Below are 13,995 nucleotides of genomic sequence, written 5' to 3' on the forward strand. Positions count from 1 at the left end.
AGCACTTTACATGTTTGAACAAATGAATTAAGTACCTAAATGCTAAATGGCTATTTCCATTGCCTGAGGACTGCTTTTGCCAAAGAAAAGGGAAAATACTGCTGACCAGAAAAGACTTTTTTGTGTGTGTGTGTGGGGGGGACAAGTCCTGATGCTTGACCTCAGGTACTAGGTGCTATTCCTAAGCTTTGAGTCACAGCTCCACTTTTTGATTTTTGGTGGTTAATTGGAAATGAGTCAATTCTTTGTCTGGTCTGGCTTTGAACCATTATCCTTAGATCTCAGCCACCAGCAACTGGCAAGATTATGAGACATCTCCAATGTAGTAGCAAAGAAGCTAAAGAAAAAAAGTGGAGGTTTGGCTCAAGTGGTAGAGCTCCAGTTTGAGTGAAGAAGCTATGCAAGAGCCCTGAATTCAAGCCCCAGGACAGGCAAACACAAAAACCAGTAACCCTAATTTTATTTTTTCTGGTCAGTCATGGGGCTTGAACTCTGGGCATGGGCGCTGTCCCTGAGCTCTTCAGCTCAAGGCAAGTGCTCTACCACTTGGCCACACTGCCACTTCCATTTTTTCATGTGTGGTTAACTGGAGATAAGAGTCTTAATGGACTTTCCTTTTGAACTGTGATCTTCAGATCTGAGCCACCTGAGTAACTAGGATTACAGGCTTGAGCACCAGTGCCCGGCTAACCCTTAATTTTCTACCTTTTCATGGGGGACTTAACATTTCTCCAACCTCAGGTTGGGTTTGGCTGCCAGGTGGGAAACTCTTGAATTCAACTTTCTCGTCAGTCTCTAGCTCTCCTGGTAAAAGGAAGTAGGTCACACAGCTTGTATTATGTATCCAGAACCTTGGTTCACAGACCTTTGTTAATGCTAAGCAAATTAACTTCATCTCTCTGGACCTCAGTTCCTCATAGTAGTAAAGTGATGTACTACTCATTTTATTTTATTTTTTTTTGGGTCCGGTCGTGGGACCTGAACTCTGGGCTTGGGCACTGTCCCTCAGCTCTTCAGCTCAAGGCTAGCACTCTACCACTTGAGCCACAGCGCCACTTCTGGCTTTTTTCTTTTTGCTTATGTGGTGCTGAGGAATCGAACTCAGGGCCTCAGGCATGCAAGGCAAGCGCTCCACCACTGAGCCACCTTCCCAGCCCCTCTAATTTTTTTTTTTAATTGTGGGGCTTGAACTAAGGGCCTGGACACTTTCCCTGAACTTTTCACTCAAGGCTAGCAGTCTACTACTGAGCCACAGCACTGCTTCTGGTTTTCTAGTGGTTAATTGGTGCTCTCAGGACTTTCCTGCCTGGGTGGCTTTGAACCATAATCCTCAAATCTCAGCCTCCCAAGCAGCTAGGATTATAGGCATGAGCCACTGGTGCCCAGCGCTCTAATATTTTAAAAGGCCAATTCACAGAGTAGCAGGTGATTTAACAGAAAGGGCAAAGACTTTGAAGTCAGTTGGTCTGGTAGATTCTTTATCATGATGGCAGGTACTGTTCTTGGTGCCAGAGATTCTCTCTTTGAGAAGCTCACATTTTAACTGTGAGGTGGTGGTGGTGTTCAGTACTAGTTAGCCTAGTGGACTTGCCCCTCACTTTGCCCCTCAGCTTGTTTTCTGCCTCTGTAAAATGGGTATTAGAACAACATTTCAAGATTTCTTGTTAAGATTTAACACAGTAGAATTTAAAGCAATAATTAATAGAGGCTCAATGCAAGTAATGTGATGTAAGGTGACAATACACTTTAATTCTATCAAATATGTGAATTATTTTTCATCTCTGTGACTTTCAAGCCACAGGCATCACAAAATACAGTAGAACCAATAAGCTTCTTTTTCTTTAAAATAAAAACCAAAGAGGCTATCTAAATAAAATGGCTATGTCACCACAGATCTCTAATTTCTTGAGACTTCATAGGGAGCAAAAACAGCCTAAAAAATAAGACTGATAAAAAAATAAGACTGTTAAGTGGACACTGGTGGCTTACCCCTAGAATCATAACTGCTCAAGAGGCTGAGATCTGAGGATCACAGTTTGAAGCCAGCCTATGCAGACAAATCTGAGATTCTTATTTTCAGTTAGCCAACAAAAAGCTGGAAGTGCAGGCATTACTCAAGTGATAAAGTATGATCAAGTGAAAGCTCAAGGCTCTGAGTTCAAGCTCTAGCCTGAACTCAGGTACCAGCTCAGAAAAACAATGACAAAAGCTTTGTTGTGTTTAGCTATTTCTTGTTAAATATTAGTAATGGATTCTCAATGACTTGAACCAAAACTAAGTTACAAAAAAATGGTATGTGATACTGGCATGAGTCTGTTCAAACAAAGTTTTGAAGTTTAGCCAATATCTCAGTCCTCCTTTGTGTGCAAGGTAGATCACTCTGGTTCTTCTCAGTTGTGCAAGACAAATGGCTGCAGAGAAGCTAAGGAATGTGTGTCATCAGCCAATAAAACAATGGCTAGGGAAAGTGCTTTGGTCGTCTGATTACTATGCCAGCATTGTGATCAATTCACCAACAGTGGCTTGGTTGTTGTAGAAAACTATAAAAGCAATGCCACAGTAAAATGTAACCTTGCTTGGATAGGCCCATTGTACCTAAGAATAGGAATCAAATCAGTTATCAAAACAAATGCTAACACATTTGCTGTTATATCTTCCTCAGTCTCTTCTTGCAGCGCTGGTTGAAAACAGGGGAGGATCCCATGAGGCTGTCAGTGGAGTGGGAACCATAGCTGCTGTCTGAGTCGTCAGGGCTCTGTGGGATCCCAGCTTCACTCATGCCTGACATGGGCTCCTCGAAGACATCACCACCCAGCACACCGTGTCCGGACACATTGCCTTCTTCACTCTCCTGAGGCTCCATTTTCACATGGGCCAGGTTCCAAAGAGGAGAAGCATTTACCTCTGCACCTAGAGACACAGGGAACAGCCTGGTAAACCAAACGGTAATATCCCACAATGACTAATGTCCTAGGAGTTCAGGTTTGACTTTGATTCTGTACTTGGCTGGAGCACATGGTTGTTAATCTGTGCTTCAAAAATTGTGCAACTGTGTAATCCCAGTCCCAATCTGTTCTGCATACCTTTTTTTTTTTTTTTTTTACTACTTTCATCTGTCCTTGCTTTGCCTCTCTTAGTCCCATGTTCCCCTAAACCAAAAAATAAAACTACAGGTGCAAAGACTCCACAGCTCACAGAAAACCACAACTTAATCAATTGTTTAGGTTGCCTGTCTTTCTTTCTTTTATGGGCTGACTTGTTTTCCTGCCTTTTCACTCTGGTCCTTTCCCACGATGAAAACATAATGATTACTACCCAATGCTGACAGCAATTCCCTTCTTGTCTTCACTGAGTCATATTCCTTACTCCTTTACCTCCTGTCACTCTCGATGTATTCTAGCAAGGTTGTCCTGCTGGGGGTTTTTATAGTGCCAAGCTTGGGCCTTGAACTCAGGGCCTGGGTGTCATCCCTGAGCTTTTGTGCTCAAGGCTAGCACTATCATTTGAGCCATGGGTCTACTTTTGGCTTTTCTGGTAGCTATCTGGAGATAAGAGTCTCATAGACTTTCTTGCCCCTGCTGGCTTTGAACCTTGATCCTTGGATCTAAACCTCCTGAGTAGCTAGCACTACAGCTATGAGCCACTGGCGATCAGCTAAGGTTGTCCTGCTGTAATTCCTGTTTCTTCCCTGGTAAAGTCATTCTTCCCAACACCAGCTTAATCCCACTTGAGTCACATTTGGGGATTTGCTATTTGAATTATTTGTGTACTGATGAAGTGACACTTTATATCTGTATACAAATAAGTGCCCTGATGTATTTGCAGTTTAAGTGACTCAAGTATTGCATGAGGCTGAGTCTGGTGGCTCATGCCTGTTATCTCAGCATTTGAGAGGCTGAGGTAGGAGAATCTCAAGACTGAGATCAAGCTTGAGATAAAATAAATACACAATATTGTAATAAGAAAGTAACAGGTCTGCTGTCCTGGTTTCTAAACTTATCCCAGTGTCTACCAGCAAGAGACCACCTATCTCCAACAATGTCAGTATTTCAATCTCTTTCACTTATAACCTGTTGTAAGTCCTCCAGAGCATGAGCAATTAACACTCCCTCACATATCAATTACAGGCACAGGAAGAACTAGCACAGACTACCAAAGGCAGGACAGGAGATTTGCCCAAGCAGCTGGATCAGCTGCAGTCAGGTTAGTAATCAACAGGATAACACACACTGCACTCAGGACCTAACTGGAGATTATTTGAAGGAATGCGTATAAAGCTGAGCCAGGCCTCTCTCCACCATTAGACAGGACAGAGCTCATCTCTCTAGATCACTGAAGCTTGTCAGTTTTAGAACTTTCCACTCTGCCCACTCCTACTTTTGTTCTCCCACCTCTAGAGCTTGACTCCAAAATGCACTAAGTGCTGACTGACGGATCTCCTCAAACTAAATAAGTACATAGAGCTCTCTTACTTGAAGCCTGTGGTGAAGCTTCCACCTCCAAGTTAGACGGGAAGCGCTCACTCTGAGCCCCGAGGACTCCCATGGGCAGGGACTGATCTCCAGAGGCAAGGTCAGCCTCCGGTTCCTCGCTCACGGGAAAGGCAATGTCGCTCACAGGTTCCTCCTTGATCTTCACAGGTTTGGTGTCTTCTGTTGCCTTCTCAGGATTGACAATCCTTTCATATTCTTCGGAGAGTTGCTTACTGATCTGTTGACAAGCAGGAGTTAATTTTCCAAGCACATGTTAGAAGAAAATTGAATAGTTAGCTTGTGGCAGCCCATGGAGAAGCCAACAGAATAGGAGGAACACAGGAGTTTTAAAGCCCCTACCAGGGTTGGGTGTGGTAGAGCATTTGTTTAGTTCAGTGTGTGATTAGTCATGAGTCCTATGCCAAGCACCACAAAACAATGAAGCAATTTCCACTGCCAGTGGAAGGTTTTGGTGTAAGGTGTTGACTTTGCATTTACATATGATAAACACATGAAGAAAATTAGTCAGAAAATGCTTCACCATTCATGCCTGTAATGCTAGCTACTTAGGGGGCTGAGACTTTAGAAGATAGTATTTTAAAGCCAGCCCAGGAATACAAGTCCCTGAGATTCCCATCTACAAAATAACCAGCAAAGAGCTGGGCTTGAGGCATAGTTCAAATGGCAGAGTGCCAGCCATGTGCAAGAAAATTAAGTAAGAACAAGGCACTGAGTTCAGTCTTAGTATAAGCACTAAAACAAAAAAATTTACATAAAAGTAAAAAAAAAACAGAATGGAATGAAAGATTACATTTTTGTCCATAAAAATGAACTCTTGAGCTGGGTGCCCGTGGCTCACACCTGCAAACAAAACAGCTGCGAAGGAACAGATCCAATGGGTTGCAGTTTGCAGAAAAATCTGAGATTTCATCTCCAAAATAACTAGCAATAAAGCCAGGCTAGAAGCATGGCTCAAGTGGTTGGGTGCCAGCAAAGAAGCTGAGCAAGCTCAAGACAGTGAGTTCAAACCCTGGCACTGGCAAAACAAAAATCCCTACCAAAAAACTAACATTTGGGCAGGCATAGTGGTATGTACCTACAGTCCTAGTACTAGGGAAGAAGGGATGGAAGGATGGGGAAGGAGGATTAAGAGTTTGAGGCTAGCCTGGGCTACATAGTGAAACCTGACTCAAAAATTAAAAACAAAACCCCGTAACGTGGGGCTGGGAAGGTGGTTCAGTGGTAGAGTGCTTGCCTTGCAAGCATGAGGCCCTGGGTTTGATTCTTCAGCACCACATAAGCAAAAAGAAAAAAGTCAGAAGTGGCACTGTGGCTCAAGTGGTATAGCGGTAGTCTTGAGCTGAAGAGCCGAGGGACAGCGCCCAGGCCCAGAGTTCAGGCCCCACGACTAGACAAAAACAAAAACAAAAACAAAAAAAAACCCTCCTAACTTGGACCTATATACCCTAGGCAAATACTAAACTGCTGGGAAATCTGGATCACTTAGCCAAGTCTCTCTCTCTCTCTCTTTCTCTCTCTTTCTCTCTCTCTCTCTCTCTCTCTCTCTCTCTCTCTCTCTCTCTCTCTCTCTCTTAGCAAAGTCTCTCTTTCTCTCTCTCTCTCTTTTTTTTGGTTGGATGTTAAAAATTACCATCTTAGATTTGGGGAAAACAGTGAATAAATAACTGACTTAAGATCTCGAGGATCAGGGAAATGAGATGTTTGCAGTCTAGCTAAAATTGGTATTCCCATCTTCCAGGCAACATCACTGTATTCTGCTATGTGTTCGTTATTCTGTCATCTGAAATTGCTGTGGTCATGATTTGTTTACTGGTTTTGTTTCCCTTCAACAAGACTGAAAGAAAGCTCAAAAGAATTTGTCTTCCTAACAGTGATATCCCACAACACCTGATGCACAATAAGCCATCGATAAATATTTGTTGAATGAAAGATGCTAACCACAGCCTTGGACTTCATACATCTTTGTATTTCTTCTAGAAGTATCACTGAATTTGGGGGGCAGGGGGAAGGCTTGCAATTGATAAAGGCCAATGGAACACAGCTAAGGAATGAGAGAAAATTAAGTTAAATTCATTTTGTTCTATAAACCGGCGTTCTCTGGTCTAGAGCAACAGTGTTGGATCCTGCTGAATTGCTCCCTCTCCCAGGGTCATCTCACCTGGAGCATGTAGCTGTGATAGTCCTTGATGCGGTGCTGCCAGAACTTCTGGAGGGAAAGCACACTGCCAATCCCCACTTCGTGGAACACCTGTTCCATAACATCAGGAAAAGGGGTCTGTCCCATCAGAGCCTCCCGGTCCACAGCAAAGCGCAGCAACTTGGTGAACTTAAGGCAATACTCATGTGCCACATCGGTTAAGGTCTCCAGGACACTTTCATTAGCACACTCAAAGCCTGCATGGGCCAGGATTGTGGCCACTGCCTGGTAGAGAAGCTGTCGACAGGAGTGCCAGGTGAGTTCAGTCACAGGTTCCCCTTTCCCACTGAAAGTGGAGACATGGTACTGTTAATACTGCTCTTGCCAAAGAGTGACCTGTCTCTCGAGAAGTTTAACCATTTCAGTCAAATCACATGCCAAGCTTTCCAGGGAAAGCAGCTGTTTCATCCCATGGCTCTCAGGCCGTGTCTCACAGCCTGTGATTGCACCTCTAAGCTCTTCCACTTACATACTGAGTAGATGCCACATATCTACAATAAGCAGTAGGAAGGTTATCTGGAGGAAAGGAAGCTTCCTTCTCCTGACAGCTCAATATTGATCACTTGTAGAATGAAGCATAACAGAGTAGCTCATATCCTGTTCAATGAGGCGCTATTTCTCAATAGTTAACACACATGATGTTTTTGTTGTTGTTGTTGTTGTTGTTTGTTTCTTTCAGTACTGGTTTAACTCAGTGCCACTTAGCCACACTTCTAGTTTTGCTAGGGTAATTCTTTTCCAACTACAGAGACCTTTGTTTTTGGCATAGGTCCTGGATTTTGAACTCAGGGCCTGGTGCTGTCCCTGAGCTTTGTGCTCAAGGCAAACACTCTATCACTTGCACCACAGCTCCACTTGCAGTTTTTTTAGTAGTTAATTGGAGATAAGAAATCTCACAAGCTTTCCTGCTCAGTCTGGCTTCAAACTGCAGTCCTCAAATCTCAGCCTTCTGAGTAGGATTATAGTCATGAGCCACTGGCGCCTGGCTCAGAGGCCATTTTTTTTTTTTTACTGAGAAGGAAACTCAGTTTTGTAAAAGCATCTAAAACATGCAACTTACAAAGCATTTACATCCTACCCTTTGCTGTAAAGTAGTAGATAGCCCAATATTATTATCATTCCTAATCACCAGGAAAGGAAACTGAGGTTCAGAGGAACTGACTTGCCAAATGTTGTTTTGCTATTAGTAAATAATGGGTCTTTGGACTCCAGATCCCATATTTTTTCATAATACTGCAGAAATTTTAGGCTTTCTAAAAACAGCTTTCTGTCTGCTCTACTAAAAACAATTTTGAACAAATTTTTTTTCATTTTTTAAAAATTAGGTAGCTGCCTCTAGAAATTTACTATCTGGTATCTGCCTGCCTCTGACAAAGGAATTTTATCTTATTTTTTATTGTTTGGTGCTGGTCCTGGGGCTTGAACTCAGGGCCTTGGTGCTGTCCCTTTGAGCTTTCTGCTCAAGGCTAGCATGCTATAACTTGGGTCACAGCTCCACTTCCAGCTTTCTGGTGGTTAACAGTAGATAAGTGTCTCATGAACTTTTTTGCCTGGGCAGGCTTCGAATCATGATCTTCAGATCTCTGTCTCCTGAGTAGCTAGGATTACAGGCATGAGCCACTGGTCCATGGTAGAGTTCTGCATTTCTAACTACTAACCAGGTATGCTGATGCTGCTGGTACTGGATCAGATTTTTGAGTAACAAGGATCAAGAACTTTTTGGGTTTTTTTTTTTGTGTCCGGTCATGGGGCCTGAACTCTGGGCCTGGGTGCTGTCCCTCAGCTCTTCAGCTCAAGGCCAGCACTCTACCATTTGAGCCACAGCACCACTCCTGGCTTTTTTCTGCTTATGTGGTGCTGAGGAATCAAACCCAGGGCCTCAGGCATGCAAGGCAAGCGCTCTACCACCTTCCCAGCCCAATCAAGAACATTTTTGCATTATTATTTTTTAAATAATGTTATCAAAATGAAAATGCACAATCTAAAATTTCTTGAGCTAGAGATGTAGCTCAGTGGTATAGTGCTTACCTATCTTGTACAAGACCTTGGATTCAATCCCTGGAACTGGAAAAAAACAGGTTCTTGTATACAGTTGTAGATTCCTAATACTAGGCACTCAATAAAAAACTAATGCATCAGAAAACCGAAAAAAATACAGACTCAACAAAGACTGAGAAACTTCATTTTTTTGAGGAAAGTAAGAGAGCAAAGCTTTCCCTTACCGATAAAAGTCACTCTCTGGGTCACTGTGCCGCATCTGGAAGGGTGCATTGAGATTCTTACAATCTAAAGGTAGGAGGTCATCAGGGAGAGGAGGTGAGCCAGGGCAGGGAGGAAGAGGTTCACTCTCTTCAGTCTTTATACCTTCTGTCTGTTGTTGATTCTGAGCCTGAGCTGCGGCAATAAGGCTGCGAAGACGGCGGTTGTGCTGGATCAACTGTATGGTATGGACAGTGAGGCTGCAGGGCTCCGAGGGGATGTCCAGCACAGTGGGGGGCTTTGGCTTGTTGGCTGAGGGCTGATGCAGTGGTGGGTCATGGACTTCCACCAGACGGAACTCCCGTGGGAGCAGATCAAAGGAACTTCTATTGGTCTGGCTTGAGGATATTGGTATTTCTCCCCAGTATCTCAACATTTTGAAATAAGAAGGGAACAAGTCTCAGTTTTAATGGAGATGATATCTTAAAAGATATCTTAAATCTCTGGCAACTGTAGTGAAAAATGTGACGTCTAGGCAGTTATTTATATAAAAAGTAAGTTATTTTAAGACCACTCTGAACAATGTCAGTATCAGCAAACTGTAGGGCCAAAGATACTCTCCCTGAAAAAAAAAAAAGAGAGAAATACAAGTGTTAGATGCAATTACCTTTTTTTTTAAAAAAATTTTTATTGTAAAGATACTATACAGAGGGTTACAGTTACATGAGCAAAGTAATGAGTACACTTCCTATTGAGCATTGTTACCCCCTCCATTGTTTTCCCCCTACCATCCTTTCCCTCCCTACCTTCCCCGAGGTTCTTTTTTTTTTTTAATTGTGATTAAGTGATTACATAATTTCCCAAATTTCACAGTATTGTGGAATAATGATGCTCATTTAAAGTCACAAGTTCATTCCAACTTATTGTCTATCACAGTCTATAACATATAACGGTGTACACATATACACCATACATGTGATCAGCAGCATGGGGATATTTAGTAGTGGTTCGACCAGATGAGTGGGAGTTCTTTGTTTCTTAAGTCCTGTTAATTTTGTCACATCACCTAACATTTTGGATTTAGCATCCACTTATCAGGGAGACCATGTACCGTTTGTCTCTTTGCTCTTGGCTTACCTCGCTCAACATGATTCCTTCTAGCTCCATCCATTTCCCTGCAAAGATGCAATTGCTTTTACACAATGACAATTCTCCTTGACTGAACCATAAGGTACAATCTAAGTCATTAGTAGATGGACAGCTGTAAAGGTGTCTGGGCTCTAGCATCCACATTTTCTATTTCACTTCACTAATTCATTACCACCACACGTAAACCTAAACAATTAGCAAGGTGCAATACTTAAATATGAAGCCTAGAGTATTTCTCAGGTATCTTAACATAACTGAGAAAGACAATAGCACTAAAAATACTAATAGATGGTTCTTATTCTCTGTGTGTTGACACAGGAACATTTTAACTGATCCTGGTGGAAAAATTTATGACCCTCTAATCTAGTCCAGTGCTTTCACTTCTTACATATATACAGAAGAAGCAGATTTCTGTTGTCTTTTAACTGGTACCTTTTCCTGCCCCCACCCTCCCTTACTCTCTCCCATGTGCCTGTTCTGGGGCTTGAACTCAGGGCTTCATGCTGTTGATTAGCTATTTCTGTTTAGGGCTGTTACTCTACCACTTAAGCCACACATTCATTTCTGGCTTTCTGATGGTTAAGTGGAGGTAAAAGTCTCATGGACTTTTCTTCCCAGGATGGCTTTGAACCAAGATCCTCAGATCTCAGCCTCCTGAGTAACTAGAATTACAGGCATGAGTTACCAGCACTTGACTTTTTTGGAGACAATATTTTGCTATGTAGTCCAGACTCAGCCACTTGAGTACTGGAATTAGAGGTGTGGCCAATCACTTGTAGGTTACGTAAATCTTCTTAAAATTCAAATCTAATGGCTTTCCTTTGCCAGTAGGAAAAAGTCAGAATTCCTTGCCTTATTAGTCAACAAAACTCAGTCTGGCTTTAACCCACCTTTCTAGATTCATTGCCCATGTCTTTTCAAGTTCAACAAACATTAATTAAATGCCAGACATTATATAAGGAGATGAAGACCGACAGTTCAAGCTCTTAAACCTGAAAAAAAGGAAGAGAAAGAGAAATACTTTAATATGAAAGGATAAGGGAAGTGCTGTTTTAAGGCATAGACTTGGTACAATGGTATGGTAGAAGCACACAGCTTTCTGGACTAAATGACCACCTTAGTTCTAACAATATCATCGCCCAATCTCCTCCCTTTCTTCCTTTGGGAGTACTGGGGATTGAACTGAGGACCTCAACTCTAACACTTGAACCACATCTCCAATTCCCTTTTTGCTGGTTAGAGATGTCTCATTTACTTTTCTGCCCAGACTGGCTTTGAGCCCCTATCTTCAGATCTCATCCTCCTGAGTAGCTAGGATTATTGATGTGAACCATGGGCACTTAACTCAGTTTCTTGAGAATGCCAGGCATTCCCACAATTGACTCTCTTTTGTATGTACATGCATATGAGTGCACAAGAATACATGTGTGACCACACTGGGGTTTAAACTCTGAGCCTCACATACTCATATGCTTTTTTGCTCAAGGCTGGAGAAAAGAGATTTGTCTGCCCAGGCTCGATTTGAACTTGATCCTCAAATTTCAGCCTCCAGTCCTTAGGATTACAGGTGTGAACAACTAACACCAGGTTCACAATTGATTCTTTAAACTGTGATCTCTGCCCCACCATCCTCTACATCGCTGTCTGCTAATTTTTTTTTTCGGTGGGGCTCGGGCCTGGGCACTGTCCGTCAGCTCTTCAGCTCAAGTCCAGAGCTATACCACTTGAGACACACCACCATTCCTGTGTTTTTGGTGGTTAATTGGAGATGAGTCCGTCTGGGCTGGCTTTGAACAGTGATCCTCAGATCTCAGCTTCCTGAGTAGCTAGGATTACATGTGTGAGCCACCAGTGCCCTGCCATCTGGTATTTTTTCTTATGGCTTAAGTCATCACCTTCTACCACTTCCCAAATGAATATTCCCTTTTATAATCTCAGATCACTTCACATGTCTTGTGTCTTGGGATTTATCCCTGGAGTTTAACCTGGGATTATCACAACCAACTTTATTCTCCCACCTACCTGTGATGGCTATGATCTTGGTACAGTGCCTGGCATTTATTAAGTGCTGACTATGTTGGAAGTTTTATTTTATTTTTTAGTTCGATTCTTTCCCCCAAACCTGTTAAATATGTCAGTCGCTGGTCACTCAAGTCTGTAATCCTAGTTAGTAAGGAAGTTGAGAACTGAGGATTACAGTTTGAAGCCAAAGGTGGCAGGAAGGTGCATGAGACTCTTACCTCTAATTGACGATGAAAAAGGAGAAATGGAGCTGAGGCTCTATTACCTCCAATTAACGATCAAGTGGTAGAGTGCTAGCTTTGAAGAGGAGTAAACGCTCAAGGCCAGCACCCCAGTCTCAAGTTCAAGTCCCAGTACCAGCACCAGAACACATACGCAACAACAAACCCAAAACCACTACCAAATAATCCTATGAAATAGATGTCACTGAGACCCCACTTTCCAGATGTGAAAGCTGAGGCCCAGTGTCACTAAGCCATACTTCATTTCATAAGGAATGAATGACCAAACTAACAAAACCCTGGTCTCTTGCCTAGTATCACTGAAGGAAGCAGGAAGAGCTGGTACTGACCCAAGGGAAAGCCCAAGTTCCTCCGGGGGGCTTCTCGGTCACAGTCAGCAGGCGCCAATCACAAGATCCTGGGGTCGCCTGCAGGAAGACGGGGAGTCATGGGCCCGAACCCAATAAAGCGCCTCGAGCCCTCGCGGCCGCGTCCCAGGAAAAGGCGGGGATCCAGGAGGTCTGAGGCCGGGACCCCAGGAGGCCTGAGGCGAGGGCCTGGTTAGGCCTACAAGGCTGAGCCAAGACTGCCGGAAGCGCTTCTTGTCAATCAAGCTTTGCCACCGGAAGTCATTACAATCTTGTTGCAACACCTAAACATGTCCCCGATTTGCTCAGCACCGCGGCAGCCGTTTCTTGTAATGATTACCTTCCCGTGTCACGAACGTTTTAAGACGCCCTGGTTTTGAAGGACTTAACCTTTTCGCTACCGCTCAGGAAGCTTTTGGGAGGCGGGAAGAGGGAGTGGCGGAGGGGAACGTGGGGCGCGAAGGGCGAGGTTTCCCCGGAACGCGTTTCGCCGTTGCGCCGGTTGATGATGGCTGATCCTCTCCCCCAGTCGGAGCCGCTTGCATCGCCAGAACTCAGTGGCGACTTCAAGAAACCTGCTCTGCCAGTGCCGCCGGCTGGGAGGAGTAAGGCTCCGGCCGCTAGTCCTACAGATCATGGAGAGGGGAAGAAGGAATGTCCTCCGTCGCTGCTGGAGCCCGGCCCCGGGGACCCCGAGGCTCCTGTGCCTCGGCCAGTCAATGAGGAGGCCCCGAGTTCGAGTCTCCCCCAGGAGCAGCCGCGGCTCCCCACGCTTGTCGCCGGTCCTGGAGGCCCTTCCCGGGCTCCCCCGTACCAAGAACCTCCCTGGGGCAGCCCAGCCACAGCTCCCTACAGCCTAGAGATCCTGAAGAGTGGCACCATCGTGGGCACCCGTAGCTTGAAAGGAACGAGTTGCTGTCTTTTCGGGAGGCTGCCGAGCTGTGACGTATGTCTGGAGCATCCTTCCGTGTCTCGGTACCACGCCGTGCTCCAGCACAGAGCTCCAGGCCCGGACGCAGATTGCGACGGCCAGGAGCAGGGCTTTTACCTGCATGATCTGGGCAGTACCCATGGCACCTTCCTCAACAAAACTCGTATTCCACCCCGCACCTATTGCAGAGTCCACGTCGGACACGTTTTTCGCTTTGGAGGCAGCACTCGACTTTTCATCCTGCAGGTAAGTATAAGTAAGCGAGTAAGTAAGTAAATACCTTAGGACTTCATCCTGCCGGGATTCTGAGCTTCTTAAACTTTTAGGTGAGGAAGGAGATAGTCCTAGTCAGAAAAGTGCCTGCATTTTAATCTCTAGACCTCTGTTTATATTGCTATAGTTCTGAAAGTAATTT

General features: G+C 44.2%; 2 protein-coding genes across 3 annotated transcripts in view; one reads left to right on the forward strand and one right to left on the reverse strand.

Annotated features, from left to right (window-relative positions):
• Positions 1 to 1,722: 1,722 nt before the first annotated feature.
• On the reverse strand, positions 1,723 to 12,886 carry Supt7l (SPT7 like, STAGA complex subunit gamma). Of its 2 annotated transcripts, XM_070025280.1 has the most exons (7): positions 12,632 to 12,886; positions 10,929 to 11,030; positions 10,027 to 10,064; positions 8,913 to 9,511; positions 6,652 to 6,976; positions 4,473 to 4,710; positions 1,723 to 2,910 (listed from the first exon to the last, which is right to left on the reverse strand). In XM_070025280.1, the coding sequence occupies exons 4-7, from the start codon at positions 9,323 to 9,325 to the stop codon at positions 2,648 to 2,650; spliced, it is 1,239 nt and encodes a 412-aa protein (XP_069881381.1). In that variant the 5' UTR covers positions 9,326 to 9,511; positions 10,027 to 10,064; positions 10,929 to 11,030; positions 12,632 to 12,886; the 3' UTR covers positions 1,723 to 2,647. The 2 variants fall into 2 exon arrangements, with proteins under 2 accessions (XP_069881381.1, XP_069881380.1); XM_070025279.1 differs by lacking the exon at positions 10,027 to 10,064.
• Positions 12,887 to 13,093: 207 nt separating this feature from the next.
• Positions 13,094 to 13,995, forward strand: part of Slc4a1ap (solute carrier family 4 member 1 adaptor protein) — a 30,766-nt gene continuing 29,864 nt past the window's right edge. The window contains exon 1 of the mRNA XM_070025278.1: positions 13,094 to 13,826. Within this exon, the coding sequence (XP_069881379.1) occupies positions 13,155 to 13,826 (672 nt within the window). The 5' untranslated portion in view covers positions 13,094 to 13,154. The remainder of the gene's footprint in view (positions 13,827 to 13,995) is intronic.

This window comes from Dipodomys merriami, unplaced genomic scaffold (assembly GCF_024711535.1).
Source record: "Dipodomys merriami isolate MVZ:Mamm:240054 unplaced genomic scaffold, mDipMer1.0.p SCAF_17, whole genome shotgun sequence".
Classification (NCBI taxonomy): domain Eukaryota; kingdom Metazoa; phylum Chordata; class Mammalia; order Rodentia; family Heteromyidae; genus Dipodomys; species Dipodomys merriami.